General features: G+C 55.3%; 7 protein-coding genes across 7 annotated transcripts; 4 read left to right on the forward strand and 3 right to left on the reverse strand.

Moving 5' to 3' along the window:
- Positions 1-49: 49 nt before the first annotated feature.
- BU26DRAFT_425407 (LUC7-domain-containing protein) lies at positions 50-1024 on the forward strand (the record flags this gene model as incomplete). The annotated part of the gene is made up of 3 exons (XM_033823623.1): positions 50-80; positions 134-474; positions 527-1024. The coding sequence occupies 3 exons, from the start codon at positions 50-52 to the stop codon at positions 1022-1024; spliced, it is 870 nt and encodes a 289-aa protein (XP_033685228.1).
- Positions 1025-1848: 824 nt separating this feature from the next.
- Positions 1849-3339, forward strand: BU26DRAFT_483117 (acid protease; the record flags this gene model as incomplete). Its single annotated transcript, XM_033825796.1, has 3 exons — positions 1849-1939; positions 1993-2629; positions 2688-3339. The coding sequence occupies 3 exons, from the start codon at positions 1849-1851 to the stop codon at positions 3337-3339; spliced, it is 1380 nt and encodes a 459-aa protein (XP_033685229.1).
- Positions 3340-3460: 121 nt separating this feature from the next.
- On the reverse strand, positions 3461-4486 carry BU26DRAFT_604437 (uncharacterized protein; the record flags this gene model as incomplete). Its single annotated transcript, XM_033835529.1, has 1 exon — positions 3461-4486. The coding sequence occupies one exon, from the start codon at positions 4484-4486 to the stop codon at positions 3461-3463; it is 1026 nt and encodes a 341-aa protein (XP_033685230.1).
- Positions 4487-5718: 1232 nt separating this feature from the next.
- BU26DRAFT_518642 (Dyp-type peroxidase) lies at positions 5719-7323 on the reverse strand. The gene has a single exon (XM_033828865.1). The coding sequence runs from the start codon at positions 7059-7061 to the stop codon at positions 6111-6113; it is 951 nt and encodes a 316-aa protein (XP_033685231.1). The 5' UTR covers positions 7062-7323; the 3' UTR covers positions 5719-6110.
- Positions 7324-7501: 178 nt separating this feature from the next.
- BU26DRAFT_518643 (ATP-dependent RNA helicase-like protein MAK5) lies at positions 7502-10400 on the reverse strand. The gene has a single exon (XM_033828866.1). It carries the CDS (start codon positions 10362-10364, stop codon positions 7974-7976), a length of 2391 nt encoding a protein of 796 aa, XP_033685232.1. The 5' UTR covers positions 10365-10400; the 3' UTR covers positions 7502-7973.
- Positions 10401-10599: 199 nt separating this feature from the next.
- BU26DRAFT_297437 (FtsJ-domain-containing protein) lies at positions 10600-12095 on the forward strand. The gene has a single exon (XM_033821734.1). It carries the CDS (start codon positions 10695-10697, stop codon positions 11862-11864), a length of 1170 nt encoding a protein of 389 aa, XP_033685233.1. The 5' UTR covers positions 10600-10694; the 3' UTR covers positions 11865-12095.
- Positions 12096-12326: 231 nt separating this feature from the next.
- BU26DRAFT_564105 (uncharacterized protein) lies at positions 12327-13244 on the forward strand (the record flags this gene model as incomplete). The annotated part of the gene is made up of 1 exon (XM_033833251.1): positions 12327-13244. One exon carries the CDS (start codon positions 12327-12329, stop codon positions 13242-13244), a length of 918 nt encoding a protein of 305 aa, XP_033685234.1.
- Between the last annotated feature and the right edge of the window lie 16 nt (positions 13245-13260).

The following is a 13260-nucleotide window of genomic DNA, read 5'->3' on the forward strand; positions in this document are numbered from 1 at the left end:
CAGCCTACAACATCAACAACAACCCGCACCAGCACAGCGCGCAGTCAGCATGGCCGCCGCAGAGACGCGCAGGCTGCTTGGTACGTCCTGGTATACATCTCCTCACCCCAGCATGAGTGCTAACACCCCCCAGAGCAGCTCATGGGCGAGCAGCTCATGACTGGCACCGACCAGCGCGCGCCCCAGCTTAGCATCACCGACCCGAAAGTCTGTCGCTCGTACCTCGTCGGCAACTGCCCGCACGATCTCTTCACCAACACAAAGCAAGACTTTGGCCCGTGTCCCAAGGTGCACAACGAGGCGCTCAAGGTCGAGTATCAGGATGCCGCACCCGAGCAGAAGCGCAAGTGGGGCTTTGAGTTCGACTACTTGCGAGACATGCAGAAGCACGTTGAGGAGTGCAATCGCCGCATTGACCAAGCGCAGCGGAGATTGGAGAAGACCCCTGACGAGATTCGCCAGACTAACGCCTATGTGAGTGTTTTGGTGGCCCCTCCAGTCCCTTGCGCTTGCTAACCATCGCCAGCTCAAAACCATCAACGAGCTAACCAAGTCCATCGAAGCCGGCATGCTCGAAGTCCAGATCATGGGCGAGGAGGGCATGGTCAACATGGCCGTCCAAGAATTCTACAAGGTTCGCATCAAGAAGCAGGAGAAGGAGGATGCTGAGAAGCAGCTGAGAAACTTGTCCGACACAGGGGGGCCATCTGGCCATCAGAAGCTCCAGGTCTGTGACGTTTGCGGTGCTTATCTCAGTCGTCTTGACAATGATCGACGCTTGGCAGATCACTTCTACGGCAAGATGCATCTTGGATACGCTCAGATGCGGAAGTCTTACGAGACTCTCCAGAAAGAGCTCAAGGGCCGTGCTCCGCCACCGCGCGACCACTACCCGCCATCGGGCGATCACGACATGAACGGACACCGAGGCGGCCCAGGAGGATGGGGTGGAGGAGGTTACGGCGGCGGTGGCTTCGGTGGCCGGGGCGGACGACGTGGTCGCGGAAGGAGGGGCGGTTGGTAAGGCATTCTGGATCCGGCGTTCAAGGTGTGTTAACGATGAGATTCCCAAAAGCTCGACTTACTGCAGCATCTTCGATAGCGATTCTAGGGCCGAATTTCTCGGTAGTCATGACCATGTACAACAAAAGGGCGACAGCGGTGGAAGTTTTTCGAGGCACTTCTTGCTCTCTAGTCCAATCAGACCATGTACGCCCACACCATGACGCGGTTGATGCTCTCTAACGTTGTTCAAGGGATGTGAAGGCCGATTCTACCTCACTTGTCTTGACTGCTTGGCTTCGTGCAATTGACGCTCCTTTCGGCCATGGAGGTGAGTCGTGTATTCGTCCATTGCATTACTGAACTTGATGCGCAACTTTGTGCGTCTCACTGCGGTAGTTTCGAGGTCCATGTGCCCATATAGTCCTTGCAATGAGGTAAGTGCATCCTTTCCCTTCTCAAGTGTCAGCACGATGGGCCGTCTAGCTCTCGTTAGAGGTGGAGAATCCGGCATCTACGAGCGTCGACGGCGTATTTTTGCGGTATTGTGAAGCGTAAGTCAGCTTTCTCGCTCCGACCCTAGCAGGGAGCCTCGGAAGCTACCGTGACATCTGAGCGTAGAAGACGCATGTCATCTCAGGAATGCATTGCGGCATTGACTGTGGGATCTGCCTTGATTGCCGAGACCACACGTACGGCATTCCCGTCCCAGAGCAAACCTGCCGTCATGACTTCGGTAGCTCCAAGCAAGGGCTAAATGTACCATTTATACATAACTAGAATGCTATTGCTTCATCGTAACTCCATGCGCCATTCATCCAGTTTCCTCCATTCCTGTCGTTCAATATGCGTTTTCCAATATCCGCCGCATTTCTTTTTATACATAGCATACGCCATGTCCACTCTTTAGAAGGCAGAGCACCGTCTCGCATTGCAAGTACGTGGTCCGACACTGTCTCAATCATACTTGCAGCGTCTGACCCTTCGCAGTCACTTCTCACGTTCTTCCGCTCGTCGCAGCGCCGCATCCCCATCCCATACTCCCATCATCACAGCACCTGCACAAACGTCGCAACGGCATCATCTCCATCCTCAACGTCTCGAATCTAGATGACGACGAAACTGTCCGGGAGGATGAGCTCGCAGACATCCAGCAAGACGTCCTCACCCTCGGCGGCCGTGTCTACATGACGAACATAACGCTCGCCTCGCAGCCCTACACCGTGGTCATCGACACCGGTTCCTCAGATACCTGGATTGCGTCTTCGACTTTCCAGTGCGTATCCCGCTTCTCCTCTGCCGTACTCTCCCAGCCCGCCTGCGGCTTTGGTGCCTTGTTCGATAAGGATGAGAGTAAAACGTACGTCAAGATCCCGACGCATACTTTTGGCGTTAGTTATACGGATGGCGAGTTCTTGACGGGTGAGATGGGGACGGAGGTGCTGGGTATTGGTGGGGCTGAGGATGGCGGGCAGGGAGAGGGGTTGGAAGTCCGACAGACGATTGGCGTTGTAGAGCAGGGGTGGTGGATGGGAGACCGGATTAGTAGTGGGTTGATGGGATTGGCGTATCCGACGCTGGCGAGCAACGTGAGGGATCTGAATTATACGAGTGTGGTGTTTAGTTTGTAAGCCCGCAGTCTCCTTTCCTGAATCCAGTTGTCCATGTGCTAATGCGAGGTATAGGTTCGAAGGCGGCACCGTGCCCCCAGTCTTCAGTCTCGCCCTCAGCCGTCCTACGAAAGAGAACCCAGTTGCTGGAGGTCTCCTTGCCATAGGCGGCATCCCGGATATCCCGCACGACGGCGACTTCGTCAGCGTGCCCATCCGCCCCATAATCTCAAACACATACGCCTTCTACTCCGTCCCCGTAGACGGCTTCGACATCACGCCCCCTACCCCAACCCCCCGCCACCGCGCCGCCCGCCAACAGCCCCAAACCGGCCTCACAAATGCGTCCAACGCCGGCCTAAACATGATCATCGACTCCGGCAGCAGCCTGCTCTACATCCCGGACTCCACCGCAGACTACATCGCCTCGCTCTTCTCGCCGCGCGCCGTCTTCGCGCCCAGCAGTAACACGTATCTCGTCCCGTGCTCGGCCAGCGCGCCGCGCGTGGGCGTTATTATCGGCGGGAAGAGCTTTTGGATGCATGAGGATGATTTGATGAATAGGGGACCGGGCGCGGTGGGGACGGGTGGGATTGGGATTTGCACGCTGGCGGTGCAGAGGCAGGGCGCAGGCGATGCGGTGTTGGGGGATAGTTGGTTGAAGGGGGTGTTGGCGGTTTTTGATGTCGGGGCGAATGAGATGAGGTTTTCGGGGAGGGAGGGGTAGGGGATGTGGGAGAGCCTTTTGGGCTTTGAGTCGAGAAGCATTACGTTCTAGCCTGTCAAGTGCCGTGGTGGGTCTCTCCCCAGCTCTTCTGGAGAGTGATACGGCTATCTCAGCAAGACGATTATGCATTCCGCTCAGAAGCGGAACCAGGCCCTTCGCCAGCTGGTTCATCCCCCCTTTCCTCGAATTTGCGAAGCTTCTCCCTCCTCCCCTTAAAGTACCGATCCAGACTCGCAAACTGCCGCTTCAAATCCACCGCCAACCCATCGACGTCCGCGAACACCCCAGCACCGCCCTCCCCGACTCCGTTCCCCTCTTCCTCATCGTCATCGATTTCCCGCATCCCAACCTTGATCATCTTGCTGAACTCTTCATCCGAGCTGCCGCCCTCCGCAGTCTGCGCCGCAATATTCTCCATCAATGTGCGCATCCGCTCCGTCCGCTTCTTCCGCGCCTTGAGCGTGCTGATGGTGTCAGCCAAGGTCGGGGTCTGGTTAGTCGTCCTCCTCACCGGGCGCCGCGTTCCCTTGGGCGTGCTGCGCGCTGGCGATACCAATCCCACACTCCCAGCAGCCGCAGTCCTGTGCTGCTCCAGCGCCGCGATGCAGAAGTCCAAGTCCTCGATCCTGCTCTCACACGAGTTAATCATATCGTCTAGCAGCCACTGGCGGTCTTCCTCTTCGTTTTGGCCCTTCAGCGCCGCGATGGCCTCCTCGCAGTCCTCGCACACCCTCTTCAGCTTCTCGAACCCGTTCTTGTGGATCGTGACCTCCTGCAGCGCGGCCTTGTGGGTGTTGGAGAGTTCTTGGAAGCGGCGCTCGGCGGCCTCGGAGCGCTGTTGGTAGTGGCGGATAGAGTAGATTAGGAGGGCGATTTGGACGGCAAACAATACGAGGAGTATGTTGCGAATGCCGAGATCTAGAGTTAGAGCGCGGATGTACGGCCAGAGGAGGTGTCCGATTAGGACGAGGAGGAGCGTGGGGAGCGTATCGCGCAGGGTCCAGCCTCCGGAGAAGTGGATGGTGAAGGGCGGCCAGGGCTTGTTGATTACTATGTCTTTGGTAGCGGCTTGCGAGACCATAGTTTGTGGGGATGGTGGAGGGGGCGGTTGGGTTTCGGCGTTGCATTGCGGAGTCCGAGACGCCATAGTCTGCGATGCTAATTGAGGTCGCGGTTAGGTTGTGGGATGGTGTGTAGAGTAAGAAGAGATACGCGATTACTGTGTGGGGAAAAGGATGGCAGCGGGCAGAAATTTCTACTCTTTTCACTGAACGCGTCATACAATGCTGTTTTCGCCTTCTTTCACTCACCTGGGCAAGTAGTGAAATATCAGTTATCCATGTTTTGGGAAATTTCTCGTGAGCTTTTGGGAGAACCACAAGCTGAGAAGAAGACAGAGCCCAACTTGTAGGTATATCTAGATCTGTTCTGTTTATCGAAGGCCTCTAGGATAGGCTTTCCCTTGCTCAAGATATGGCATCCCAATACACGTGTTGTTACCTAAGATCAAACTCCAGAATATAGACCAGATACATGTGTCTCTATCACGAGGTGTGAAGTCATGGCGTATAAATAAAACTGAAAGAATGATATCTTCAGGCTCTGATGCTCCGCTCCCAGGGAAGCACACTTCCATCAACCGTCTCGGCCTGCCTTTGCACTCCATCAGACACATCCTCCGTATCCTCACCGTAAGCGTCTAGATTCGCCTCAGATCTCTCCAAGTCAGCCTTAGCCTTCGCAAGCATCTCCAGCAGCGCGGCCGACCGCGGCCCCACAGCAGCAGCAGCATCGATGTCAATACGGCCTATTTCCTTCCTAGCCTCCTTGAGAACCTTTCAAGCCTTTCCTCATTCTGCGCTTATTCCACGTTGTGGCGCAATTGGCGATCCACAGCGACCAACTTCACGTAGCCTGCTGCATTGCGTCAAAGCCGTGATCTCCTCGTTCGCGCTCAGGACCTTACTCTAGTTTATGGCTTAAGGTCCTTCTCCAGATCCGCTAGTATACCGATGCTCCAGTCCTGCCCAGTCTACATTTTCTGTACGCCTCCAGTTTCCCGTTGGACGACATTCTTTTTGTGGACTTTCACCTGCTCGGTAAGAGCTACATTGGACTGGCTTATAGGCTATTTGATTCTCTTCATGTCCTTCGCTGAGACGGCATTGTGCGGGTGGCGCTCCTGGTCGAGCTTGCTGATGTTGCTGGTGATGTGTATGCCGAGTGAGACCAAGGTCAATATGAGCGCGAAACAATTCGCGAAATCCCATGCAACCCAGTTGATCGGAGCTGCGATAGATCGCTCATAGTCGAGTAAGAGAGTACGTGCAATGGTGATGGAGGAGAGGGGTGGAATAGGACATACTTCTGGAATGAGTAGCATTGGATTTCATGAGCTTTGTGTTAGAAGTCAATGAAGCCGGTCAAATGGTTTCGAGTTCCACCACAGCTATGTACGGCTGACGGAAGCTGGAAGCAGACAAACGAGTGACGAGAAGTATCATAAGCGGAGAGATACAATATCGAGCTAGGTCTTCACAAGGAGAGCTCAACACGCCAACGCGAACGCGTTCTTACTCACAAACCTCGATCCAATATCGTCTGTGGAAGTCCCAGCCTGTGGCCCAAAATCTCCGTAGTAACAAACCCCAGTGGCCAATTGAGCTACGGGTCCGGGAGCCTGGAGCCCTTCAGACGCTTTTCCAGCGATCGAGTAACCTGTACGACGTGTCGCAAAAGTAGCCAGCCCACACACAAAACAGCTCCTCCATTCAACCCTCCTCCAGCCCCGCCAGCGTCGTCGCCGACGGCACAAAAAATACCGATCCCGTCGTCGCCATCGAAAAATCCAATATCCTATCATGCATCCCCTCGGGCTCCCCGACAAACATCCTCTCCATCATCTTCTCGACGACCCACAGCCGCCTCGAATACCCAATAAAATACGTGCCGAACACGCCCTCCCCAGGCGATCCAAACGGCATGTTATCGCGCAGGATCTCCAGCTCATTCCCATCCGCGTCTTCGATCGTCGCGAGGCTCTTGTGGCTCTGCTGCTGGCCGTCTGGCGCATCGTCTAGTTCCACATTGTCTAGCTTTGTGCGCCCGATGACTGCTTCTTGTTGCTCGGTTGAGAGCGTCCGCCAGGCTTGCAGATCGTGGACGTACTTTTGCACGACGACGTAGCTGCCGCCCGTCGCGCCTGCGTCTTCTTCCGCGATCAGAACCGCGTTATCGACGGCCGGGCCCACGGGATTCGCGGTCCCATCTACAAAGCCAAGCAAGTCGCGCACATCGAAATAGCGGAATCCAACAGTTTCGTCAGCGACGCTGACGCTGGTCCCTAGCATATCCAGCAACTGCCGCTCAAACTCGAAGTTCAGATCTCGCCGTTCCGAGCGGATGTGGAAAAAGAGATCTCCGGGGGTTGACACGGCCGTGTGCTTGCTGCCTTTGATCTCCTTGAAAGGGTGGAGTTCTGCGGGTCGCGGGAGGCCGGTCACACGGTCCCAGACGTTGCTGCCGATGCCGGCTGTGCAGGCGAAAGAGGCGTTTAGGTCACGGATAGCCACGTTTTTAGTTAGATCTGCGACGCTGGCGAGGGTTGAGCGGACTGTGGAGACGGAGTTTGGTTGGTCGTTGATGGTGAGGACGAGGAATGTTGCGGAGGATGTAAGAGGGGCGTCCACACTTTGGGACTCGATTGGGACGCGACGGCTCATGCTGGCCCTTCTCTCGCTCGAAAGTTGTGGTGGAGGTAAGCGTCTACTCCGGATAGCTGGGCTGCCTGACTGTTCTACTATTGAAAAGGGTCGCCGTTGTACTTTCGAAAATGCTATTCGTGCTGAAGGCTGTGAGATGAGCGAAACTCTAGGAAATGCCTGTCTCGCTGGATTGCAACAACCGTAGAAACTCCTGCCGATGGGTTTCACATTCATGATAAACAATGCCCAATGTCCTGGGAATTTATATGTAGCACGGATAAGGTGAGGTGATGAGGAGCACGCCTCTGGTGTTCTCATGCAGTATGATGTGTAAGCCATATCCCTATGTCTCCGATTGGCCGAACGCTCCCTTCTCAGACGTGCCTCGACGACCTTCGTTGATCTTCGGCCGGGGTTCGGTCTAAAGTTGGGGAGCGCTTTTCTCCCGGGAAGGAAGCAGAGAGCAAAGGAATATGCGCGTAGAGGGTTAAACAAGCCGAATTGGCTCCATACTGTCCGAAAATCCGATATGCTATGAAGGCCTTCGGGAAGCCAGATCCCAAGCCGCTCTTCCTTGAACGGGTGTGTCGTTTCGAGTCGTCTGATCTTGTTCAGGTTGGTAGAGGTTACGAAGTCAGGCTTGACGTTGAGACATGGTTGGCGAAACTTGACAATTGCTTCGTCATCTCTCGAGATGCGAGAACCAGCACACGAAGTCCGCGCTTTACAAGTAGGTGATAGCTCATTGCCTCTGGGGATTGTCAAATTGCTGCGGAAGGCAGATAGAACGCTTTGTTGCGAGGAGCGGTTCCGACTGTGACGGTGCAGGAGTTGCGAAGCGCTCGTTCCGAATCGTGGAGACAAATACAAGACCGATCTTATGTATGGTTGACGTGGATTTATTCAAATTTTTGGGCTGCTTTCAAACAGTTAAGCATCTTCATCGAAACCAAGCGCGCCCATATTCCCCAAGAACTCGACATTCCCCTCACCGTTCATGAGAGCATCGACATCGATCCCGCCGCTCGTTAGATACCGCTCGCTGACTCCAACATTCACCCTCTGGGCCAGGAGACCCTTCAGCTCCGCTCTTAAAGCCTGCATCTCCCCCTTAGTCATTTCTCTTGCCTCCTTCTCCTTCTTCTTTCTCCCGCTCCCGCGGCCCCTGCGTCCCTTGGCCTCGTTCTCAAAAGTCTCGCTATCGTAGTCGACACCCAGTTCCTCGGCAGCAGCACGCATCCAGTCGTTCTCGCTGTGATTCTTCTCCTTGGCACTTACCGCATCTGCAAGCTTTTTCGACAGCGTCGCTCTCGGCTTCAGGCGAGACACAATACGCCTATCAATATCCAGTGTCCGGATAAAGTAAGCGGTTTTCTTTGACTTCGTAGCTTGCTCCGCTCTTGCATGCACTTTCGCTACCAATCTCCTTACACCGGCCACTTCCTCGGGAGCACAGATGAGGATGCTGGAACCAGAAGATTCAGCACGCGCAGTACGGCCGGACCGATGCACGTAAGTATCTGCCGCGCGGGGAAGATGATAGTGAATAATTAGCTCCACCCCCGGAATGTCCAAGCCTCGGGCAGCGACGTCGGTGGCGACGAGTATAGAGCCAGGCCGTTCCGTGAAGCGCTCGACGGACCTGAGGCGCGCCTTCTGCGGCATTCCGGAATGTAGTGACAGAGCTGGGAGGTCCAGATTCTGGAGAAATGGAGTCAAGCGGCGAACTGCGGCGACGGAATTTGTGAAGATGAGCGAACGCTTCTTGGGGTGGAACAGGAGCAGCGCATAAAGATAGAGGTCCTTCTCCGTGCCGGCGCACTCGATCAACCCTTCCCTAAGCCCTGTTGCCATCTGCGAAGTAGGGTTCGCGTCAATGAACTTTGGCTTTTCGTCCTTGAACCGCAGCTTCTTCAGAAGATACTCCATCGATTCTTGTTTGTTCATGAGATCGCCGCCCTTGGGTCCTTTCCCTGCAAGCTTCTGTTGTAAGCCCTTGTGGAATGTTGCGGAGAATACCAGGGTCTGCCGTTGCGTTTCGGGTGCGGGAGTAGGTTCGGCGCCCTCTTCAACCTGATCATCGCGATCCAGAACGTTGAGAATTTCCCCTAACTCCTTGTAGTGGCCCTGGCTCAGAAGTCGATCAGCCTCATCGACAACCAGAAACCGAATCTTCTTGAAGGAGACCACCAGACCCTGACCGCTGCTGATGACCTCCCATAGTCTTCCCGGGGTGCCAACAACGATGTCCGCTTTCTCCAACAGTCGACGCTGCTTTTGCACGGAAAGCCCGCCGGTGATTGTCGCAATGAACGGCGTATCGACGTCACAGCCCGAGCATAGAGCATTCAGATGCGCCAACAGCTGATGGGCAAGTTCTCGGGTCGGTGATATGATTAGAGCAAGGGGTGATCTGTCTTCCGTGTTCCTTCGCGAGGCGAGGTACGACTCCAGGATCGGTATGCCAAAAGCGAGTGTCTTCCCGGAGCCTGTGGAGGCTTTCCCAATCACATCTCGCCCGGCCATGATTTCGGGTATTGCCGAAGACTGAATGGGCGTCGGCCGCGCGAACTTCAGCTTCGATAGCGAGTCCAGAGTTTCAGTGGAAAGACCTAGCTCGTTCCAAGCTGACACATCTGCCTCATCATCGTCGGACGGGAGATCCGCCAGTATGTCGAAGGCATTATTTTCGGATATATCCGCATTGCTCGACTTCTCCTGGGGTTTCTCCTTCGTGTTCTTGGATTGCTTTGATGTCGGAGCAACCTCAGGCTTTGCCTTATCCGCTTTGCCTTTCTTATTGCTCACTGCTTCCACAGCTTCCCGTTCCTGGGCGTGTTCTAGGTCTTCGACGTCGCCATTCGAAACTAGACGTCCGTCTGAACGCGGTTGTGCTCCCTTCCCTTGCGTCTTTCCATCCTGCGCTTCTTCTTCCTCGCTGAAGCCTTCCCAAGACCCCTCGCCGTCCTCTGCATCTTGATCCTCGCGCAATGCCTCTTCTAGTTCACGCAACGCCTCCGCCTCTGCGCCCTTAGCCTCCTCCTTCTCCCGCGCGACCTCTGCCTCTGATTTCGTAGTCTCGAACGATATCTGCCCAGTAGCCGAATCCCTCACGACTTCAACATCTTCAATCTCCTCCAGGCCATAGAAGCCCTCGAAATCCTCCAGCCGATCTGGCATTGGCACTCCTTTCCATGGTAGATCGCCGATTCGTACTTTTCGCCGTTTCGCGTTGGAGGGAGGCGCTGGCGAAGCTGGATCGAGCTTTTGGCGCTTTTGGACTTTGTGCGCCGCTTTTCGGTCGGAACGCGGTCTCTTCATCGTATAGTACGCGCGATTTGGCGCTTTGTGATTGATTTCTGCTTGCGATGGAAATTTTCGAGATGTCGGTGTTCGGGGGTCGCAAGCCCCGCGCTCGGGTAAAGTTGCCCTATGGGTTAAGCGCGCACACTTCACGCCCATTCGACTGCATCATATCTATGGATTGCTCCGAGCACTGCTCACAAACCGTTTGAAAGCTGCATAGGGGAAACCGGCTAGAGGACTCGGGCTTCGAATTCTTGGCAGTCGATCATCCAGATGAGTTGAGAAGTAAACCGCCAAAATCAACATTAGACTCACTTAGGGCACAACAGTCCCATCCACATCAAAATGGGCAAGTCCTCAAAAGACAAGCGCGATGCATACTACAGGCTCGCCAAAGAAGAAGGCTGGCGGGCGCGGTCAGCATACAAGCTTCTCCAGCTCGACGAAGAATTCAACCTCTTCGACGGCGTCACCCGCGTAGTGGATCTGTGCGCGGCGCCTGGCAGCTGGAGCCAGGTCCTGTCTCGCGTGCTGATTAAAGGCGAGAAGTTCGGCCGCGCCGGCTGGGAAGAGAAGCAGAAGGAGGCGAGGAGATATGTGCTAGGCCTAGATAAGGAAGAAAAGGAGGTTGCCGGAGAAGAGGCGAAGGCTACAGAAGAAGAAGAGCAGGACAAGCACCTGAAGCCGCGAGAGGGCGTGAGGATCGTTGCGATCGATTTGCAGCCCATGAGTCCGCTGGAGGGGGTCACGACGCTGCGGGCGGATATCACACATCCCTCGACCATTCCGATACTGTTGAAGGCACTGGACCCAGACTCCTTCGATCCGAAAGCTACGTCTGCGTCCCATCCCGTCGACCTCGTCATCTCCGACGGAGCTCCTGATGTCACTGGCCTCCACGATCTCGATATCTATGTGCAGAGTCAGCTTCTCTGGGCGGCGCTGAATCTGGCCCTGTGTGTTCTGAAGCCCGGCGGGAAGTTTGTAGCCAAGATCTTCAGAGGCAAGGACGTGGACCTCCTGTTCGCGCAGCTGAAGATCGTGTTTGAACGTGTGAGAGTCGCCAAGCCGCGGAGTAGTCGCGCGAGCAGCATCGAAGCGTTCGTGGTGTGCGAGGGTTTCTGTCCGCCGAAGGGATTCAGAGCGAGCCTGGACACGCCGCTTGGCACGGAGACACAACTCTCCACCGCTCAGAAGCCTCGATTAAAGAAAGAGACTGCGGCAACACGCAGAGTGCGGGAGGACGGTGCGATCGAGCTGGATCTTGGGCCCGAAGAGGAGGTCGAAGACGACGGAGAGGAAGGTGGCTCAAGATGGATAGCTCCTTTTTTGGCGTGCGGCGATCTCTCTGCGTATGATTCGGATGCTACTTATCACCTGCCTAAGGATAGAGTCAGCTTGGATCCCGTGCAGCCGCCAACTGCACCGCCCTACAAGCGAGCTCTGGAAATGAGGAAGTTGGCTGGAGGCGCGTACGGGAAGACCAAGGGCCAGGAACGTAAAGACATCACTTGAAAATGCCAAAAGACTATGACTACACATACCACCGTGAAGAGCGAGCGATTGAGGCGTTCGAAACTTGTGGTAGCTTGAATTGTTCCCACACCATCATACGAGTCCCTCTGTAATTATTCTCTTGCCTCCCCCAACCAACCAGTCTACCGGCGATATTTCGCATACCGCAGGTGCGACGACTTCAGCCGCCTCTAGAATAACTCAACGACGGCCCCAAACGCTGCTGGAGTAAAGGCGGGGGCTCGCGGACGGATGTTTATTACAAGAATCCCCAAGTATGTTGGTTCGTCAATGACGCACGCGCCTCCATTCACCAGGCACCACTGGAGTACAAGTGAAAACGCAAGAGCTGCAGAGAAATCCTACCTCATTTACGCACTACCTCGAAAACATACTACTACCGGTCCCTCTCTTAGTTAGCTAAAGTCTCCTCACCATCTCACCGCAACCACCCACCACACCATGGCATCCCAAAAACCCTCTCAACACACCGCCGCGACCATAGCATCCCCGCTATCACCAAAGGCAATCATCTGGCTCGCCGTCATCACCGCCAGCATTCTCCTCGCCATCTACAACCTCCCTCTCTGGGTCCTAAGCACGCGCACCAAATTCTGCGCCCTCACCATCACCCTCCAGTTCACAGCCATCCTCTACTATCGGCACTACTACATCGCCGCCCTCGACCTTTATGCAGACGAAATGCGCGCGCACACTGCCTCCATCGACAAGCACAATTCCGACCTACGAGTCTTCGATGAGACGACTCGGGCCGCGCAGAAAGGATGGAGCGAAATGACCGACGGGTATAAAGGCTTGGTGAATGAACGCCGCAAGGACGAGGTCGAGACTACACTCGCGTACTACAAGACTATCGCGCAGGTGCATGGGATGTTTGCCAAGGCGCTCGAGCGCACGCGTGGAAAGGATGCTGGGAAGATTCTTCCGCGCGTAGTGCCAAAGGGCACGAACGCGAAGAGCAAGGCGAGAAAGAAGACGAATACGAACATGCATCCTCTCGATGAGTACATCAGCATGATCAAAGCGCGGCAAGCTAGGGCAGAGAAGCATATCGAGGATATGGAGGGGTACGCTGGGTTGTTGGAGGCGGGAACAGCAGACGAGGAGCTGGAGAAGATGAGGGAGAGTATGGGGGATTTCATGGACATAATTCTTGGCACTGGTGGAGGGGTCAGTGAAGAGGGGAAGGATGAGTATGAGGGGGTGAGTGTGGCGGATATTGATGCGCTTCGCGGAAGTCTAGAAAGCCATTTGGCAAAGCTGGATGCGTATTCCAAGAAGACGGCTGCGGGCTCCATGAGAAAGGCGGCACGAATGGAGAGCGTGGTTTCGCGCGTGAGCGCTTCTGTGCTAGAGTAGGGTTTAAGATGACGCG

Source organism: Trematosphaeria pertusa (assembly GCF_010094035.1).
Source record: "Trematosphaeria pertusa strain CBS 122368 unplaced genomic scaffold BU26scaffold_6, whole genome shotgun sequence".
NCBI lineage: Eukaryota > Fungi > Ascomycota > Dothideomycetes > Pleosporales > Trematosphaeriaceae > Trematosphaeria > Trematosphaeria pertusa.

Excerpts from the sequence above, each read along its gene's own strand:
- BU26DRAFT_518642 (XM_033828865.1), bottom strand. The coding sequence starts at position 7,061 with ATGAGCCGTCGCGTCCCAATCGAGTCCCAAAGTGTGGACGCCCCTCTT.
- BU26DRAFT_297437 (XM_033821734.1), top strand. The coding sequence starts at position 10,695 with ATGGGCAAGTCCTCAAAAGACAAGCGCGATGCATACTACAGGCTCGCC.
- BU26DRAFT_518643 (XM_033828866.1), bottom strand. The coding sequence starts at position 10,364 with ATGAAGAGACCGCGTTCCGACCGAAAAGCGGCGCACAAAGTCCAAAAG.